Source organism: Passer domesticus, chromosome Z, assembly GCF_036417665.1.
Source record: "Passer domesticus isolate bPasDom1 chromosome Z, bPasDom1.hap1, whole genome shotgun sequence".
Taxonomy (NCBI): Eukaryota; Metazoa; Chordata; class Aves; order Passeriformes; family Passeridae; genus Passer; species Passer domesticus.
This window is the reverse complement of record NC_087512.1, coordinates 29,198,617-29,216,498: the sequence shown is the minus strand read 5'-3', so window position 1 is coordinate 29,216,498 and position 17,882 is coordinate 29,198,617. Positions and strand designations below refer to the sequence as shown.

Here is a 17,882-nt window from a genome sequence, read left to right as displayed (position 1 = left end):
GATTGGTGACACTTGATTTTTAGCATGATTAAAGGCTAATAGAGTTTTCATTCATTGCAGTAATGTTTTACTTGAGCTTGGGATAGAAATACTGCTAAGAGGTGCTGGGTTAGACAGCTGGTGTTAGAGCTGTGTGGAAGATAAGATTGGCCAAAGAATGCAAAAATCATCTGAGTTCAGAAAAGTCAAAATGGGAATTCTGGGTGTTTTCCTGGAGAGGAAGGTGGTTTTTGAAAAAGACGTGATACAGAGGAGTTACTGGTACACAAGCGAAGTATTTTCTGCAGAATTGATGGCTGAGACCAGTTTTATTGTTAAAAAAAACAGGATGGAAAAATTCTTTGTTTGTGTCCATCTGCTTCCCTATTCAAGTACAAGCAGATGAGTCTTCTGCTACTGTGGGTTACTACTTCTCCTAAAAAAGCATTGTGTGATTTACTCTTTGAAATGTATGAAATGCAAGCAGCTGGTAACTTTGAGGCTACAAGAGCATAGCATAGAAACATTGTTTATTCTTAGCAGAGGCAGTAAACAGTTGGTTATAATTACCTTATGCTCATCTGAAATAGTTGACAACCACAGTATTTTCTAAATTGCTTTCTTCTGTTTTTCCCTCATTTTGATGGCTTTGAGAATCTACTGTGTTTTCTATTGAAGTATGTATTTCTGAAGCTGAGTACTAAGCGCTTTATCAATTTAAGCAAAGGGAGGGGCCTACATGTTGTTGTTATACAAGCTAGTGTATCCTTATAGTGTGTCACCATACCTTCAAGATTGTCTGTCAAGTAGAAGCGTTCATTTGAAGAAAGAAGTGTTGGCATAGGTGCAATGAACAGGAAAATTTCAGCTATCATACACTGTTGAGCTGAGTGGGGCTGCTCTGTGCTGGTAAGACCTGTCTTTAATGTCTGTCAGTCTGTGTTGGATTGCAGTTCTCCTGGAGAAACACTAATCAAATAGACAAGATCTAACAAGTCTATACAGAAGTAGTTGTAGCAGGTGGGATGTAGCTGAAGAACAGTTTGTGTGCATGGCAAAGCTGTTCCATACTTTTCTCCCTTGAGGGCTAAACATAATCTGACTTTTGATAATTGTCTGGAAGGGGCCTGCAGGATGACCCATTTTAGAACTTGGTATGTGGTCTTGGTGGAGAATGGTAGGAAGACATGCAGGCTCATTAAACCTACGTTCTGTGATTAGTGTCAATTTATGTAACTGGCTTCCATTTTGAAGACAGAACATTCATTCTTAACCTTCATGTAAATCCCTTTCAGTCTTGGGGCATAAATTGATCCTAGAAATTAGCTAGGCTCTCCTGTTCACTTTGGAAGAGGTTCTGTTGGGGTGCAACTCTTCATGGTTCTGTCAAAGGTGTGGGTGCAGCTTGAGAAAATGCTAATAAGCATTAGCATGCTAAAGCAGAGTCTTGAGCAGGAAGTACAAGCCAGTTTAGGGAGATGTGTATTTCAAGCAGGATATCAAGCATCGGTGTTCCTTAGCAAACATTTGTTTAAAAAATTTGGTTGCAGAAAGATGAAAGAAGCAGTCTTAAAAAACTAGCAGTGATTAATCTAAAAAGGAATAGTTCTTCCAATCTGTTCTGAGAATGGAACAAATAGAAGCTTCAAAGCCAGTAAGTGCACAGGTGAATTTAAGTAACCATCTTAGAAGGCTGCCTGTGCAGAGTTTATTTGGAGATGTTTTTTTCAAGGGAGAATGTGGTGGTTTGTTCTGTTTGGGTGGTTTTGGTTTGGTTTGTTTCAAGGTTTTTGTTTTGTATTGTTTGTTGGATTTTTTTTTTGTTTTATTCTTTCGTATTTGTTGGGATTTTTGTGGGGGTTTGGAGTTTTTTGGATAGGAAAAAGTAACTTGAAAAAGTAAGAAGAGAGTAGTTAGGTGCTTTGTGTCTGCTATGTAGTAGTAGCTTTAGGCTCCAGCTGTGGACTCTTAAATAAAATCTTCTCTCAGTGCTCTCTGAATAAGTAAGCCCCAGGAGTTTCCTATTTCAGGGGCCATGTGATAAACAGAACATTCAACAAGTTAGTATCTCTCTTTTCTCTGCTTGAACACTGGGATGACTTACACCGCTCACCCTGCGTTGCCATTCGTGTCACTGCCTACTAGAGTACTTCAGCAGTGTTCAGCTCTAGGATAGGAATCTGAGACAGTAGGTTGTGTCTGTTGCCTTTATATTCCCTCTTACTTGTGGGAAATCCATCCTCCAGTTGAAGCTAGCTTACCACCCTCAGCAACTTACCCATCGTCTTCTATAATATCATTATAGCCAAAGACAACTTCTCCCCTCAATTTATTATGAAAAGGACCTCCTTTTTCAGTTCTGGCTAGATTACAAATTCAGGTATTTCTACTTACTTAACAGCGGGTCTTAAACCTGTAGCTTAGAAACACTTTGGCTCTAAAACCATTTGAACTGGTTTCTTTGACCAAAAACATACTGAGGAAAAATTAGCTTACTTGGGTTGACAAAAGTGATAGTGAAAAATTACCCTGAGAAATGCAGCTTGATTCAAGCAGTTTTTTAAGTATACCCAGTGTGAAAGGATCTAATAGCAAGGAATATAAAGTATTGTTCCTATTTTTCTGAGACAGTTTTGCACAGGATGAGAAACATATCTAGAAAACTTGATGATGTGAAGGAGGAAACCTTACATCAGCCAGTTTTATGTGAGCTGGATACACAAAGTGAAGAGTGCCAACATGTTGGAACTCCATAAAAAGATGTTTAGCCTCAACTGGTTAAATGGCCTGTTTTTCCTGTCTTTAGTTAAATAGTACACATTTGTAGAAGAATGTGATCTTTTGTGGAGGGTTACCCCTGGGCAGCTGGTGGGTACCTACCAAACTGCTGACAGCCCTCCCCAGCAGACCAGGAGGAGAAAATGGGATGAGAAAATTCATGGGTTGAGACAGGGACATTACTCACTGGTACCCACAACAGATGAAACAAACTGGCCTTGGGAAAATTATTTTATTATCAATTAAAATTAAAATATGATAACCACTTTCCCGCAACCTCCCTCTCCTTCCCAGATTCACTCTTCTGCCTTCTCTCTCACAGTGGTGCAGAAGAACTGGGAATGGTCATTTAAGAGTCATGTCCTGGCATTTCCTCTCTGGTTCGTTCCTCTCCTCACCATTGCCCTGCTCCAGCATGGGGTCCACTCCATGGGATACAGTCTCTCTTAAACTGCTTCAGAGTGGATCCTCCTTTAGCTGGGATGGTCCTTCAGGAAGAGACTGTTCCAGCATGGATCACTGTGGGCCACAGTTCCTGCCGGAAACCTGCTCCTGTGTGGGCTCTTTGGGCTGCAGCTTCCTTCAAGGCTCATCCATCCACCTGCTAAGTGTGAGTCCTCCAAGGCTGCCACTGTGGATATCTGCTCCACAGTGGGTTGCAGGTATACAGCCTGAGCTGCTGAGCAGTAGCACAGCAGGAAGAGGCTAATTAGCAACACTGTTAATATGTAATTTAATGTGTGAGTTTACTTGCATAGAGCCACAGCCTGTAGGGAATCTCTGTTCCAATCTCTGCCTGGAATACCTCCTCCTGCTCCTCCATTATGGGCCTGGCTGCCTGCAGGACTCTTCCTCCTTCATCTTCCATAGTATTTTTTACTCTTTGTTAAATACATTACAGAGAGGAGGCACCAGCTTGTGTTGGAACTGGCTCTGTCTGACACAGCCCCCTTGCTAACACACCCTTGCCACCTAAACCCGCTACATCTCTTTTCACAGCAGCAGGTGGATGTAACTTCAAAGATGCACTAATAAAGCAAAGGATTGATTCCTTCATCCTGTAAAAAACAAGCCGCAGGAGTATAAAAAACAATTTCATCAGGTGGTTTCTCTGACAGCTTTGTCTCTCTGTGATAGCCTACCTGAATGGCTCGAAGTCAGAAAGAGTTCTTTTTCACAGGAGTAACTTCAAGTAAAGTTGAATACATTTGTCTTTTAATTACAAGTATAACAGCAGTGAAATCAAAATACAAAATTAGCAAGTAAGATTTGCATAGAGATAATTACTACTAAAGAAGTACAAACTTCTAAAATTTCACAACTAAAAAAATTTACCTGCGAAACAAGAGTAGCACAGTAGTAAGATATGAATAGTAAGAATGTTAATATATCAGTTAATGTATGTTTTACTTGCACAGATCCAAAACCTGAACAGCAGAATGCTGACCAGGATGGGCTTGGCTTACATCATTACCACAGAACCACAGAAAAATATTAACTTGAAGCACAGTTTTTATTTCTTTTAACATAGATTAAGCAGGTTTATTTATCATAAAAAAAGCTTTAAGTATTATCCCCTTAAAACAATAATGAATTTTGACGTCAGGTCACAACAGGCTTGTAGGTATGACAGACATTATCTGTAACCAGTAGCTACAATGCAGAATAAACTTAATGCTGGGACTCAGACTGAGTTTCTTTCCTCTAACTTCAGTCTCAAGTTTCAACTCTTAAAATGAAGTTCAAGTTGCATTCATTAATAGCTCCAGCTTTCCACGTAATACTCACAATTATTGCACTTGTACTGGTTGTATTGGCTTAGTAAAGCCATTCTAAAGCAACAGTTTAATATCTGTACATTTTAAAGCACTTGATCTTATCTACAAAGGAAATAAAGATGATGAAACCACAATTAATTTAAAACTTGTGAATAGTTTTAATTACAGAATTTAAATGGATGTGCATTTAGCTACTACACTAGAAAAGCAACAGATGCTGTAACTACCCTATGATATCTAGTTTGGTCCATGTCAGTAATCAAGTGATGTTATAAAAAATAAACTAGTTTATCGTGTATAAAATAAGTAATGTTGCATTTTTGTTCAGATTGCACAGTACAAACAAGCTAATAACTAAATTAATACTGTTACAGGTAGTTATTACATAGGGACAGCAGCTAGAAAAAATAAGTACCTCAAAGCAACAGACTTCTGCAGCCAGGTTTTCATAACATTGTATGAAAGTTAAATATGTCTTAGTTAGAAGTATGCCTATTATAAAATGTTTGAAAAATGTTTAAGTATGAGCTGTTAAACTAGTTTTCCATAGCAAGAGTATATGATGATTATTTACATTTTAAAAATCCACTTATCAGAAAAGAATTTACAATGAAATAAATAACCTTCAGCAGTCCCTTAACCCAACTACAACATCTGTTAAGTGGCAGTAAAAAACAGGTAAGCCACCTTGTGTCAGTGTTAGGTCAGTAAAGTATGCCTCATCCAGAAAGAAGTGCAACTCTGCTTTAGCTTTACTATTCATCCAGAAACATGCAAATACACATAGGTACCTCCAAATATGGTACAGTCTTGAGTATTTGTACAAGATTATTCACAAAAACATACAATATATTTTACAGTCCTTTAATACAAAATATCGGTATCAAACCAATCCGAACTGCATTGATCAGATATTTATTAGGCAGGCAAGCTGCAAAGAAAACAGTTTTTATATTTAATCCCCTCTTCGCCTTTTAAACTGAAGCAAGATATAAGTAGTTTCTTCGGAACATGTTGGTGATGTAAAGGTACTGACAAACATTGGCTGAATCTGCCTCCACGTGTGTTCACTCTCCAACACTATTTAAAGTATCAAAATGTAAAGCTGCAGTCTGGCCATTGCATCAAAAAAGAGTCATGCTTCCTTTTGAAATTATTAGATGAAACTGGTAATTAGTTATCCCCACTAAAAATTTCAAAGATTGAAATATTAAAAAACAAAAGAAACAAAATTAAAAAAAGAGTTGAAATCCAAAACACAGAAGCAGATCTAAAAGCTGGTTTGCTTCCTTTCACACCTGAACAAATGGAAGTTGTACACCTTCCATTTAAGACACAACACAGTCATAACTGCCTTCTTGGAATGAATCCTCATCCTCTGTCTTAGCCTTGTCCTCTTCATGTCTGCTTGCACTGCTGCTGCCAGCATCACTCTGAGGATTAGTGCCATGGCTAGATGAAGTCCTGCTTTCCTCAGCTCTTGGGTTCACTTGTTCAGGAACCTTAGAAGGATTCACTGGCTGAAATGCTTCTGGTTGTACTTGCTCTTCTACTATTTCATTTAGTTTCTGGATCTGTGGTTTGATGATACTTAGAAATGGCTTGTACCCAGGGCTAGGAAGAGAATGGGATGGATTAAAATTAATACTTCTGTTATGTGCCTGAAAAGCAGAAATGTTTATAAATAAGGAGAAAAAGGCAACCCTGATCAAACGAATTGGAAAACTGGTTGCTCTGGGTTGGTTTCGGTTTGGTTTGTGTTTTGGGGTTTTTTTCCCAGTCTGATTACAACTCTCTGAAGTGAGGTTGCAGCCAAGGCTAAGGTAATTACTCAAAGCTACTTTTTATGTAACAAAATATCTATGGCTCAAATGAAAATGAAGGTAGAAAGTAACACTCACCAATCCGTAGAAGCCCACTTGTCAACAGCATCTAGGCCAGTCTTGATGTTCTGACAGATTTCTCCATCAGTATCAGAGGACTGCATGATACTAAAAACCTGGTTGATAACTGAAGATTCTCTGAGAATAAGGCCTATGACAACACACCAATCCAGACATCCTGCTTCCATGAAGATATGTAGCAAATATCTATATGGAAAGAAAGGCTGTTTATTTTTCTACTCCCAAGACAAAAATTGTAGTGTGATAGTGTAGATTGTTTCTTTCTCCAAATGCTGCATGCCAGCGATTCTCAAAGGTGTCATTACTTACCGCAGCTGCACCTGTGACTTGTGCGGCCCTTTACTGGCCAGCTCTAGAGACAGCTGCTCAAGCTCTGACTGAGTTAAACTTAGACTGGAAAAGTTTTCATCCACCATGGTCCAGTCTCCATCCACCATAGAACTTGTTTCAGTCAGGTCTGTTGCTGAACCAATGCTGCATTCGTCACCTATCAAAAACACTCAGAAACATAAGGGAAAAAAGAAACTACTTACTTTAGTAAGACTCAGAATTTCTGAACTACTTCCTAAAAAAACTGACAAACAGTAATGCTTTATGGTTCATCACAGTTACTTCAGGGATATTGTCCATCCCGCTTCAGCATTCTTCTTGTCACGCTGGATGGTAGAACTAATGTTGCAGGAATGCAATAGTTTTTCTATCCAGTAAAAATAATTCAGAAGAATTATTATCAGTAAGGCATCCTAGGTATGTGTTGGCAATTGTCATAAAAGCACCAATACAGCACCTTGCATACTATAGTCCTAGAATTAAGCCTAGGAAGGGTTAAGTCTGTCTAAAATTCTACTTATTTAACTTTAAATTTTGTTAAAATGAAGTTTCAATATAAAATTATTTTCTTCACACAAAACCATGAAGGTTTTGAATGCTTTTTAATGTAAATGTTTACCAGCACAAATTACAAAAAGAAGCATTTCCAGTAAAAACATGAAGAGCACATGCAGTAACAGAATTTTCAAAGGAACAGTAACAATAAAGCAAAAACCCTTACAGTGGTGAGTCACGAAGGCACCTACTCTTGAGAACTATTTCCATATTAAAGCAGATGCATATTTTCTTGGAAAATGTTTAGGAAGTCAGAAAGTTACCTTATTATCTTCTTGCCAATAAATACCAGTGCTGGATTAGTAACTTGTGAAATTTTTATTAGAATTCAGCTTGCAATGTTTTGAAGGCTATTAATTTAGTTTCTTTAGAAATAAACTGCTTCAAAATGCATAGCAAAGTCCATTGAACTCAAAGGTCTTCATCCAGCTCAGAAAAAAAACCCCACATATACTTGTTTAAAGAAGGAGCAGTAGTGGCAGGCAGCAATAAAATCAGTGCAATGAAAAGAGATACCTATTCTCTTGCAGTCTCCAGATTTAAAAAAACAAGAGAAACAGGAGTGAAAATAAAATGAGACTGTGCTTAAGCAGACAGAGAGGATCTCCTAATGCTCTGAATCTCACAGAAGACTCTACAGTTGTAAAAATTAAGAAATTGTAGCACACACTAGGTACTTAGATCTTTGCCCTAATGGAGTGGAAATCACATTATTTAGATATTGTTGAAAACGTTGCTCTATGCTCAAGGACAAGAGGAAGTATACAAAATTTTAAAATGTCTAGAATGGTCTGACAAACTTTTCCCATCTCCTTCTGTGTTCAGAAAAAATACATACAAAGTACAATTTCTCTTTCTATTTTAGTAAGTTCATCATACATTGCAGCTTTCAAAAAGCAATTTACATAAAGCCATAAGAAAAAAAAAACCCAGCTATATGGATCTCTAATTTCCTCAACTTCCTCATTAAGTAATATATCTAGTATCATTCCTAAGAAACCCAAAAGTACAAAGTTCATGCAATTAGAGCTGTTCCAACCTCTGCAAGAGGCTAATCTATGCAAGAGACAAAGAAACAAAAAGCCACAACATAGCACACTCTTCCTATCCAGATTGAAAAAATAGTGAACTTCAAGTTATCACCACAGATAGAAACTCCAGCAAATATCTATTTCATATTCAAATTAATGTACTTAGAGATGTACAACGTGGGCTTTACCTTTCTGTTGTAAAAAATTCAGTTCCCATTTCAGTAAGTCCTTTTTTTTCCTGAATTTTTCTCATCAGTAGTTGATATTGTTGCAACAATACAGCAGTGACACACAAGTATCAAAATATAAGCACACACATCACATTCTTTCAATGAGCAGATAGAAGGAAGAGTGACTAACCTTTACTTAGCAAAGGAGAAAGGAATGCATCTTGCATGTGTGGTCCATGGGATGAAACAGTGTCAATCTCTCTCTGAGAAGAGCTGATAGTACCAAGCCAGCTGCGACTGCGAGGTGTGTTTGAAATCCCTGTGTCCATTTCCATGTTCACAAAAGTGTCTGTAGACTGAGATTTTAGTAGTTGCTCCCCCACAGCTAAAAAAATCAAAACACACCATAGAAAAATCATGTAAGTATCCAGGAGGAAATTTAGACAGTTCTCTCCAGGCATTTCAGAAAGCTAAAACTTGCATCTAAGTCAATATTCAGTGGACCAATGAAATGCAAAGGAATGCAGCAAGTTTAGGCATTTCAGGAATTTCTGAGCAGCTTTTTATGAGAGCACTGGCATAAAAGAAGTATGATGTAATAAAGTGTTAGCATCAACAGAAGTAAATAATGATGCTGCTACTAAAAAGAGGAAGATTTGGCAGCAATGTTGACCGTGCCATAATGGAGATAAGGCAGTAAACGTCAACTTTGCTGTTAAGGAGGTAAGGTAGTGAACTAAGAGATCAGTAACAATAAGGAGGTTTATGGAAGTCTTTAAAGTTCTTATCATCTAACAATGTAAATTTAAAAATTAAATAGTAATGTTCTTAAAGTTTGAAAAAGTTAATCAAAGCTCATCTAGAGACTACAAAAAAATATTGATTTTAGTGATTTTCTGCAGCAGAATTTACACTGAAGCAATTTCCATGTTGAGTTCAACATCTACACTGATATCCAATTCAGTACACCTTAGAAAGCAGGAGATTTCAACAGAAAAGGTAATCACACAAGAGATACTGTCTATGTGAAACAGAATCTCTTCAAAAACACTCTGTGTGATAAAGCTGTGCAGGTGGCAAGCCTTAGCCTGTTCTTATCTTGGCTAAACAGAGGCAGAACAGACTGAGATTCACAGGTGTAGCATTGCAGGAAGGAAATCTGAGTTTGAAATCTATCAAACTCAGATGTTACTGTACCTGTCTTGTACTTTCCATTCTTGAAAGGTGAATTAATGGATGAAGCTGGTATAACTGGAAATGGCCAGAGGAAATCCTTGTGTAGCTTTTTCAAAGCACACACAAAATCCTCCACACGGGCAGCTCTAGCACGCTCCTTGCACAACCAGCCGATCAGCTCAAAGCCCAACTGTGCAGCAAAGCAGCCAAGGTCTTTCAGCTTGATTTCCTCCAGCAGACGCCGAGCATGTCGCCAGAGCATCATGTCAATGTACATGTTCTCTGCACAGTCACTGTCTTTACTCCACCTACACACACAGCACAGAACAGCCACAGAAAGCTGAGTCACAAAGGCCACAACTGCAGAACATCGAGTCACCAGAGCAGTAAAAGGGGAGCTTTGCGTATAACAGCAGAAGCAGTTTCCCTAATTCCTTGCTGTTTATGTTCTCTAAAAGATCCGACTGCTTCAACAAGTAGGTGAAATAAAGGATTTAAGTTACCACAGCAGCAGTTTTTATAGAGCATTAAACTATTAGCAATGCAGAAAAAAGTAAAGTAGGAGAGAAAAAAGGCATATGACATTGCAAAGTTTAGAGAAGTAGTCAAGTATTGGCCTACAACCCTTCCTTTCAAAACCTTTAAGACAGTACTCTCTATTAAAAATTACTAATTCAGAATTGATACTAGGATGGTTTTAGAAATCAGGATGGGGAAAAACGCCAAAGCAAAAATAATAATGAATTTCAGTTCAATACTACTTCTGATCTGTAATATCTATCAATATCAAGTCAGTATACAGCAGCTTTAAAGGGGTTCACCCCAAGGCATAAAAGGTTCTATTTGTAGCTTGGAAACACAGTGCCAGATCAAGATGTGCACAATAGCAGAGCAGTACACTGTGATGCTGCAAACTGTGAGCTGCTCAAAATGTATTCTTTAGCAAAACAGGCCCTTTAAATATAAGGCACATGGTCTCACTAGCTACTTAAATTACACATGTAATGTGTACCACATCCAGTGGTTTCAGAGTCTTTTGATCAGCAATATCTATGTAAGTATGCCTGTGCTTACTTACAAACACATACATGTATTTACATGTGTGAGAATATATTTTCCCAAGAATGTTATGAGACACAGACAGTACAAAAGTTGTGAAATTATAAATGCAAAATATGTAGAAGGAGATTATGGCAAACCTATAATATAATTTATTTCTATAACTTAAACTGGTAAGAAAGTCAGTCCTCTACCTAATAAAATGGGGAAGGAAAGGATGTTACCTTTTTCCAGATGGGCCAGAGGGCATACTCAGTGTTTTTGTCAGATTAAATTTGCTATGGAGATTCTCAGCTGATTGGGATAAACTAATGCTGCGATGCCTGAAGAATTCAAAACCACCACTTGAACTAGGTTCCTAAAAGCAAGAAAACCAAAACATACACTCAAAGGACCAAGCATGATATACAACATGAAGATTAATCAAACAAGGCTTGATGCACAGTATTTACTTTTCTCATCACAAACCTGAGTTGTTGGTGTAGGTGGGGGTGTTTCTGTTTCTCCAGAGCCAATGGCTTTAAGAAATCTAATCATATGACGACAGAGATCCCACTTTCCCTGCTCTAAGGCAGTATTAAATAGGAGAGTAGCGTGTTGTCTGCTAACTGCTGGAACTTCCATATTCTGCAAGCAACAAAGCACAATTAAGTGATTTACTTTTACTAAGCATCAGAAGTTCTACTAAGTCAAGCCACACTGCTTCACATTGGGTATACCGAAGATTAAAACCAGTAAATTTCATGCTATAATTTTCCCATTTAAAACAGTAAACTAACTACTTACACTGCATGATCTTACCACCCTTCATAACTGGACATAATATCAAGAGAGAAAACTGTTAAATTAAAGATCTGTTGAACATGCACAACTTTGATATGACCTTATTTTTAAAATACTGCAATATTAGTAAATATCAGTACTTTTGCAACAGATCTGGTGCCATTACCTGTAGGATAATAAGGTAAGAGGCAGCTGTGTCCAAGTCCTGGGCCATTAAGCACTCTTCAAATAAGTCCTTTGGGTTTCCAACAGCAGCAAAAAGGTAATTCCACAGGGCATATTCTGTCTTCCTAGCACAATGAACAACTGTCTGCAGGAAGAGGGGGAATTCTGTAATGAACTTCGCCACAGTGGGAAGGAGAGGGTCGGGAATAGGTTCCCGCGAGGTAGCTTCTTCTTCCAGCACTTCATGAAGCATCAGTTCTAGTACATGAGGAAAGTATGGTAATGTGGCACAGGAGTGGGCCAAAAGCAAGGCTTGTTCACCGAGGTTCCTAACCAAGAGCTGGCGTAAAATGTGATGGAGGTAGATCTGAGAGGTTCTCTCAACAATGGAGAAAGGAAAGAGAACCTCTAAGTGTTCTCTAGCACTGGTTTGAGTGTATAAACAGTCATAGAGCACAGTGTCATTAACAGCACCAAGAACCAAGGCATCTTCAAACAAAACAGCCAATGGGTATATGTTGATGTGGAAAGGCAGCATGATCCGTCTTGACAGAAAGGAATGCGGTTTTCGATGATCTCTGGGAAACAGGGGAAGCCAGACTTTCATACCTGCCCCACCACAGCTGAGCCACAGAGCCTCCAGTAAGTGGCGTTTCTGTTTGTTAATCCTGCAAGTAGTCCATACATTTTCAACAGACTGGGCTAGGACAACTGGAGCACAAAAAGGCAGCTATTTAAAATTAAAAATAAAAATTAAAAAAAAATCAGTATCCATTATTCATTTTTATCCTATTCACAAGAACTCTATTTTTCAGTTAAGAACTACTGTCTTCAAATATGTAATTCTTCTAACAAAGAGAAACAAATTTGCTTCTCTCTTATCAGCATCCTAGCATGTGACAAAAGATGACTTAATACTTATATTAACTCACGACATTTCTTTCTTTTTTTAACCTCCTTAATACTTAGTCAGGAAGCAGAGAGATAAGAATAAAGGTGAAAAATAAAAACTGCTCTCTGCTTCTTCAGTTAGCCTCCACGTCCAACCTAGAACTGACAAATTTTTATCTGAATTTTGCAAATCATTCTCTCCCAATGTGCTTGTTTCACAGAGAACTGGTTTTCATCAGCTCAGAAGAATTCAAAGGTCAGTAATTGATTTCTATTGTTGTTATTGCCAAGAACTTTGCAAATGTACTCTACAAAAAATGATAATGCTCCATAAACATACAAATCAGTTCTTGGCAGACTAGAGATTTTCTGTTATTGGTGCATACAAAATTTTGGGCAGTATCTTTACTCTTAAAGCTTGTCTATTTCATTTCAATATAACTAGCAAACATGAGCAAATGCTAATATACTTCCAGCCAACAATTCCGTCTGTAAGCATAGATACTGTCGTTCTTATAGTCTTATTTTCTTTATGTCTGGACCATTCTCTTGCACAGCTTCTTCCATCACTGACATCTTTGAAGCCGTATACAATACTCCACATATATTTACTCACATGCTTTTTTTGATTAGGATTATTATCTTTATCTCGTATCTGGGGTCCAGATCGATCCCTTTGCAACATGATAAGTTGTCCTGCTAAGTTAAGCATAATACTTTCAGCTTCACAAGCCTAAGGACAGAAAGAATATTACGCAAATTATTTAAGCTTTTTGAATTATAATTTTACTCATAGCCACATTAAAAACCCAGAAAAAATGTAAATTAAATGTGACACTTTACAGAGATAACTAACAACTGAATTCAATATAGAAGGGCTCAGAAAAATCAAGAACCAGTTCTTGTGCAGAGGAGTAAATACGGGAAGGTTTCTTATTCACTAAACTCATTCCATGTGTTTAATATGGACTTTTTCCAACCATGTGTCTCAAAATGGGCAATCCACCAGTATTCTAAGAAAAATAAAGCTCTGTGTTCTTATCAGTATCATCACAGTATGATTGCCAGTATCTGACTGCAAAGACTAATACTGGTACACAACCCAAGAGCTCAGCCAAAAAGAGCTGAGTCACACTTGTACAGCATCTTAAACTTTTATTTAGCTGCAGTTAGAGAAAAATTGTTACAGTAAGATGTGTCAAGAAAGCAAAGTATTCTGCTCAGTTAAGCCTCCGTTTTTGTTTACAACAAGTTTGTTTACATCCAAATTCTCTTTACATGTGCTTTCAGTGCCCTGACAAAATTCTGAAGTTAAGACAGGGACCTTCACATCTTATGTCATTGTTTGGCTGTTGCAGAATTGACATAGAATGCCTTATAAGATCATAGGCCATCTTTTCATTTTTTCTATTTATTCTTTGAGTAATGGACATGTTGTTGCAAGAAAGGTAATTCCTAATGCCATGGATCGCTCTGGGTTTTGACTTTTAATACACAATACAGTATCTCACGATATTGTAGAGCAACACACCCTTGACAGAGTTAAATTTAATTTATTTACCAAGACTTGTTCTCAAACTTTGCAAGTTAAGAAGAGAAGGTATGAAATAAAATCTAAACTCTTACTTCTCTATCCACCCTCTCAGACCCAATTCCCATATAAAATGTCTATATAATAGACATCAGAAAAAAACTACATTCTGGATTTTACCAAATAGAAGAGTCACTGATTTGTGACTGATTTATCAGCCAGCTAACCTTTAAGGAGTAAGCTAACAAATTCAGGCACAAATTTTGCCAGATTTTGAGATCTGTTACCTGCTGAGGCATCTTCAAGGTGATGCCAGTCTCTGTTCTCACTGATGTCAATGTAACAGACACTACAAGAAAAGGATGAGGAATGTACCGAGACATGGACACTTCTTGAAGAATTTGGATACTGGCAGTAGGATTAAGACTGAAAGGAAAATGACTACATTTAGAAATTTTACAACAGTACGTAACATGAGATAACTACTTACTTGAAGTAAACCTAACAAAAATAAGCAACTTACCCTTCACAAACAATTTACTCTGTGGAACAAATGACATTCCTTTAATCAGGAATCAGTAGAAATGCCCACATATCTACTCTATATAAAGTTACCAAACAAATCTAAACTGGGTTACTGATCTCAATACTTTGGGAAATACAGCTATGCATGGGTAGAAGACAATATCAGATACTTCCAAATATGACTCTAGTGACCCTTCAATAAGTCAGTTTCCAGGTTTGGATTCTGTTGGGAGCTTTTTTTAAAAGCATTGAAAATATTTTTCTCTGAAGTTCATCAACAACTTGCTTTTTTCTAACACAAAAAGGTCCCTTCTTGCTAAAAAGAAGATAGCATAACTGTAAGAAAAATCACCTATACAGGCCCTTTAACCAACCCCGCACCCCCACCCCAGTCCCTGTATCTTTATCTCCTCCTTAGATTCACTAATCTTAACTGTCTGAAAGCACGTGGCATATTTTATTTTGCTGCTTCTCTTGCACTAAAACAATTCCTCAACACCCCACCAAGATCAAATCTTTTCTCTCTTCATCTTTGCAAGCTGGCTGCCACCTTCCGTTCACTAATTATTGCTTCTAATGTTAGAAACACATTTTTATTTTAAAATATTCAAATACATAAGTGTGTTTTAGTCCCTTTTTGTCCTATTTGGATTCAGTTTTCAAATTCCTATAATTTAGAACATGTTTGTTCAGACAGCTGGAAATGTGCACACATCAGGCACTACCTACCTCTACCTTGCATGTGCCTATCAGCATGCATGCAAGTGAGAACACTCATGAACTTGCGCGTAGAGATAACATCACTCCGTACTTTAAAAATCTGACTCCACCAGCTTTCAAACACCTTAGTATTATTGTAGGAATTTACTCAGACTGAGAGCAGATCTACAGGTACCTTACTGCAAAAGCATTCAAATAGTGACACTCACCCCTCAGACCTTCTCTCAATACTGTAAAGGCAAATGGAACAATCTGCTCTGAACAATATCACAATGTCCCGGAAGACACTCAGTAGTAACGTGTTTGCTTGCACTTTGGTGATGTGAGCAAACGCGTTGTCAAGGTTAGACGTTCGCAGGTAGATTCTCAGCTGCAATGAAAAGGAGTAATTTTAATACACGTTCTGTTTACCAACAAGCTAATAGTAACTGCACTTCTGGTTATTTTCTTTATTGTGGAATGGCTGTCAAGAATTTCTACCAAGACACACTGCTGAGTTATTGTTTCATCAAGTATTTTATCCATTGCATTTTATTATTATAGCTGAAGCAGTTGAAGCACAGTACAGCCAAATCTGCAGTATTGTAAAACAATCATAAGGAATTTTATTCACCAGTTTTAAAAAGAAAAGAGGAAGTAAATCTCCTCTGGCCATACATATTGTTTAAAAGCTTGCAAAATTGTCCCAAAACACTGTCAACAGGTATCTCAGAACACACTTCATGCTAACATGCAAAAATATCACAAAATTTTCAGAACAATGAGTAGATTCTGTAGGCAGCAGAAAACAGTTTTTCATAACAAGAATTTTCTGCAAAATATTACTTATATACTAATATATAAAGTCTGAATATATTAATATATAAACTCTGAATACAATCAAAAGCCACCAAAGTTTATAGTGTATGAACACGCATACAACAATAAATTTCATGCTTATAATATTACTGTCATACAGACTAGACATTCTAATCACTATATGTTTACTTTGAAGAAAAGTATCTCACCTCTTCCTGGTGATCATTTAAATTATAACATGCAAGAACAATGAAGTCATTCCACCATGCTAAGCCACCTGTTACCATCATAGTTTGCTCCTGAAGAGAAGAAAGCAAGATGATGACATACGTATTTTTATATACGTACAACACAGATATGTACATTATATGGGTAATTTCTTAAAGCCATGCATGATCTCTAAGTTTAATGGATAGTGGCAAGACTATTTATAAGAAGTTTTTTAATGTTTAAAATAACAGAAGTACTAAAGAGTAGTATGTGAAGGGCAAACCTCATTCTACAAAATACAGTTCCACAGTTCTCTATGCTACTGGCATCCCTGGACTCTCTCAAATGTGTTTCTAGCCAGAATTTACAAGCTTTACATCCAAAGCTACATCACATGAACTCTCAGATAAGAAAAATGGAATTGTCTGACTATATGCACTCAAAACTGGAATGCTCTGCTAATATTCAGACACAAATTAGTGTATCAAAACCACAAGATTTGTGTTTCAGACACTTTATGAGAAACATGTATACCAGCATTCCTAATCCCAAGTGTGTCTACAGGCCGTTTACTTGAAAATTATACTCTTTAATTTTCTCCAAGTTTTACATCCCAACAAATAAAATCTTCCCTGTGCACCAGAATAAATTTCCACAACCTCTCACCTGGGTAATGTTTCCAAACAGCTTCCATTTTTTGGTAAGTAAAGAATAATGTGCAAAACCAAACTTGCCAACAACAGCTACATTCTGTCCAAGCTTGTCAATAGCTGAAAACTGTAAAAAAGAAATAAAAGCTACCAGAACCTCAGAAGGGAACTTATTTAAACTATATATAGTATCCAAATAAGGCGCCACAAGGCAATAACATGAGACTCAAAATGTATCTTCATGATTCATACTTTACTAACACGGTTTTCTTTCTATAATGTAAAATAATTATTTCCTTTTCAGAGTTCAGCCAATCCTATTGGACAATTACAACCCTCCAATCTTTTTAAATAACCGTGAACATATTCTTAAAATAACTCACCCTTATAGGCCAGTTGCTCTCTAGATATGTACTATGAATCTAAAAAAAAAGAGAGAAAACCAAAACCACATGACTATACCAACTACCATTAAAGTATCAATTAATTGTAACATCCTACAGGAATTTGGACAATGTCAGCGGGTTTTTTTTCCAAACACTATCATAAAGGTATTTAATGTTGGAAATTTGTTTTTAAATACTATTATTGCCCACACACCAAAAGTTATTGATGCCTAAATGTTACCCTGTTTTGAATACACAAAATACTGAAACACATTAACAATATACACTAACTAATACTATATTACAGATTAATAGTCACAATTTGCTCATCTCTCCTCCCAGCTACTTCCCTCTATAAAAGAATCTTTCAAAGGAACTTAAAGGTTTTGATAAATACAGTCTTCAGACAGGACTTTCAGTATAGGGATGAAATTTCTAATCCTGTCACAAATATACACCAGCA

At 37.1% G+C, this 17,882-nt stretch overlaps 1 protein-coding gene across 5 annotated transcripts in view; it reads right to left on the bottom strand.

Moving 5' to 3' along the window:
* Window positions 1-3,940: 3,940 nt before the first annotated feature.
* Window positions 3,941-17,882, bottom strand: part of RIC1 (RIC1 homolog, RAB6A GEF complex partner 1) — a 45,570-nt gene continuing 31,628 nt past the window's right edge. For 3 of the 5 annotated variants that reach the window (XM_064402964.1, XM_064402966.1, XM_064402965.1), the window contains exons 13-26: window positions 17,417-17,455; window positions 17,050-17,160; window positions 16,383-16,472; window positions 15,585-15,745; window positions 14,418-14,556; window positions 13,216-13,332; window positions 11,710-12,438; window positions 11,229-11,387; window positions 10,985-11,118; window positions 9,723-10,009; window positions 8,716-8,910; window positions 6,749-6,938; window positions 6,437-6,625; window positions 3,941-6,149 (exon numbers count right to left, since the gene is read on the bottom strand). In XM_064402964.1, the coding sequence (XP_064259034.1) occupies window positions 5,864-6,149; window positions 6,437-6,625; window positions 6,749-6,938; window positions 8,716-8,910; window positions 9,723-10,009; window positions 10,985-11,118; window positions 11,229-11,387; window positions 11,710-12,438; window positions 13,216-13,332; window positions 14,418-14,556; window positions 15,585-15,745; window positions 16,383-16,472; window positions 17,050-17,160; window positions 17,417-17,455 (2,826 nt within the window). In that variant the 3' untranslated portion in view covers window positions 3,941-5,863. Of the gene's footprint in view, window positions 6,150-6,436; window positions 6,626-6,748; window positions 6,965-8,715; window positions 8,911-9,722; window positions 10,010-10,984; window positions 11,119-11,228; window positions 11,388-11,709; window positions 12,439-13,215; window positions 13,333-14,417; window positions 14,557-15,584; window positions 15,746-16,382; window positions 16,473-17,049; window positions 17,161-17,416; window positions 17,456-17,882 lie in introns of those variants that run through there. The other 2 variants (XM_064402967.1, XM_064402968.1) reach the window with 2 other exon arrangements.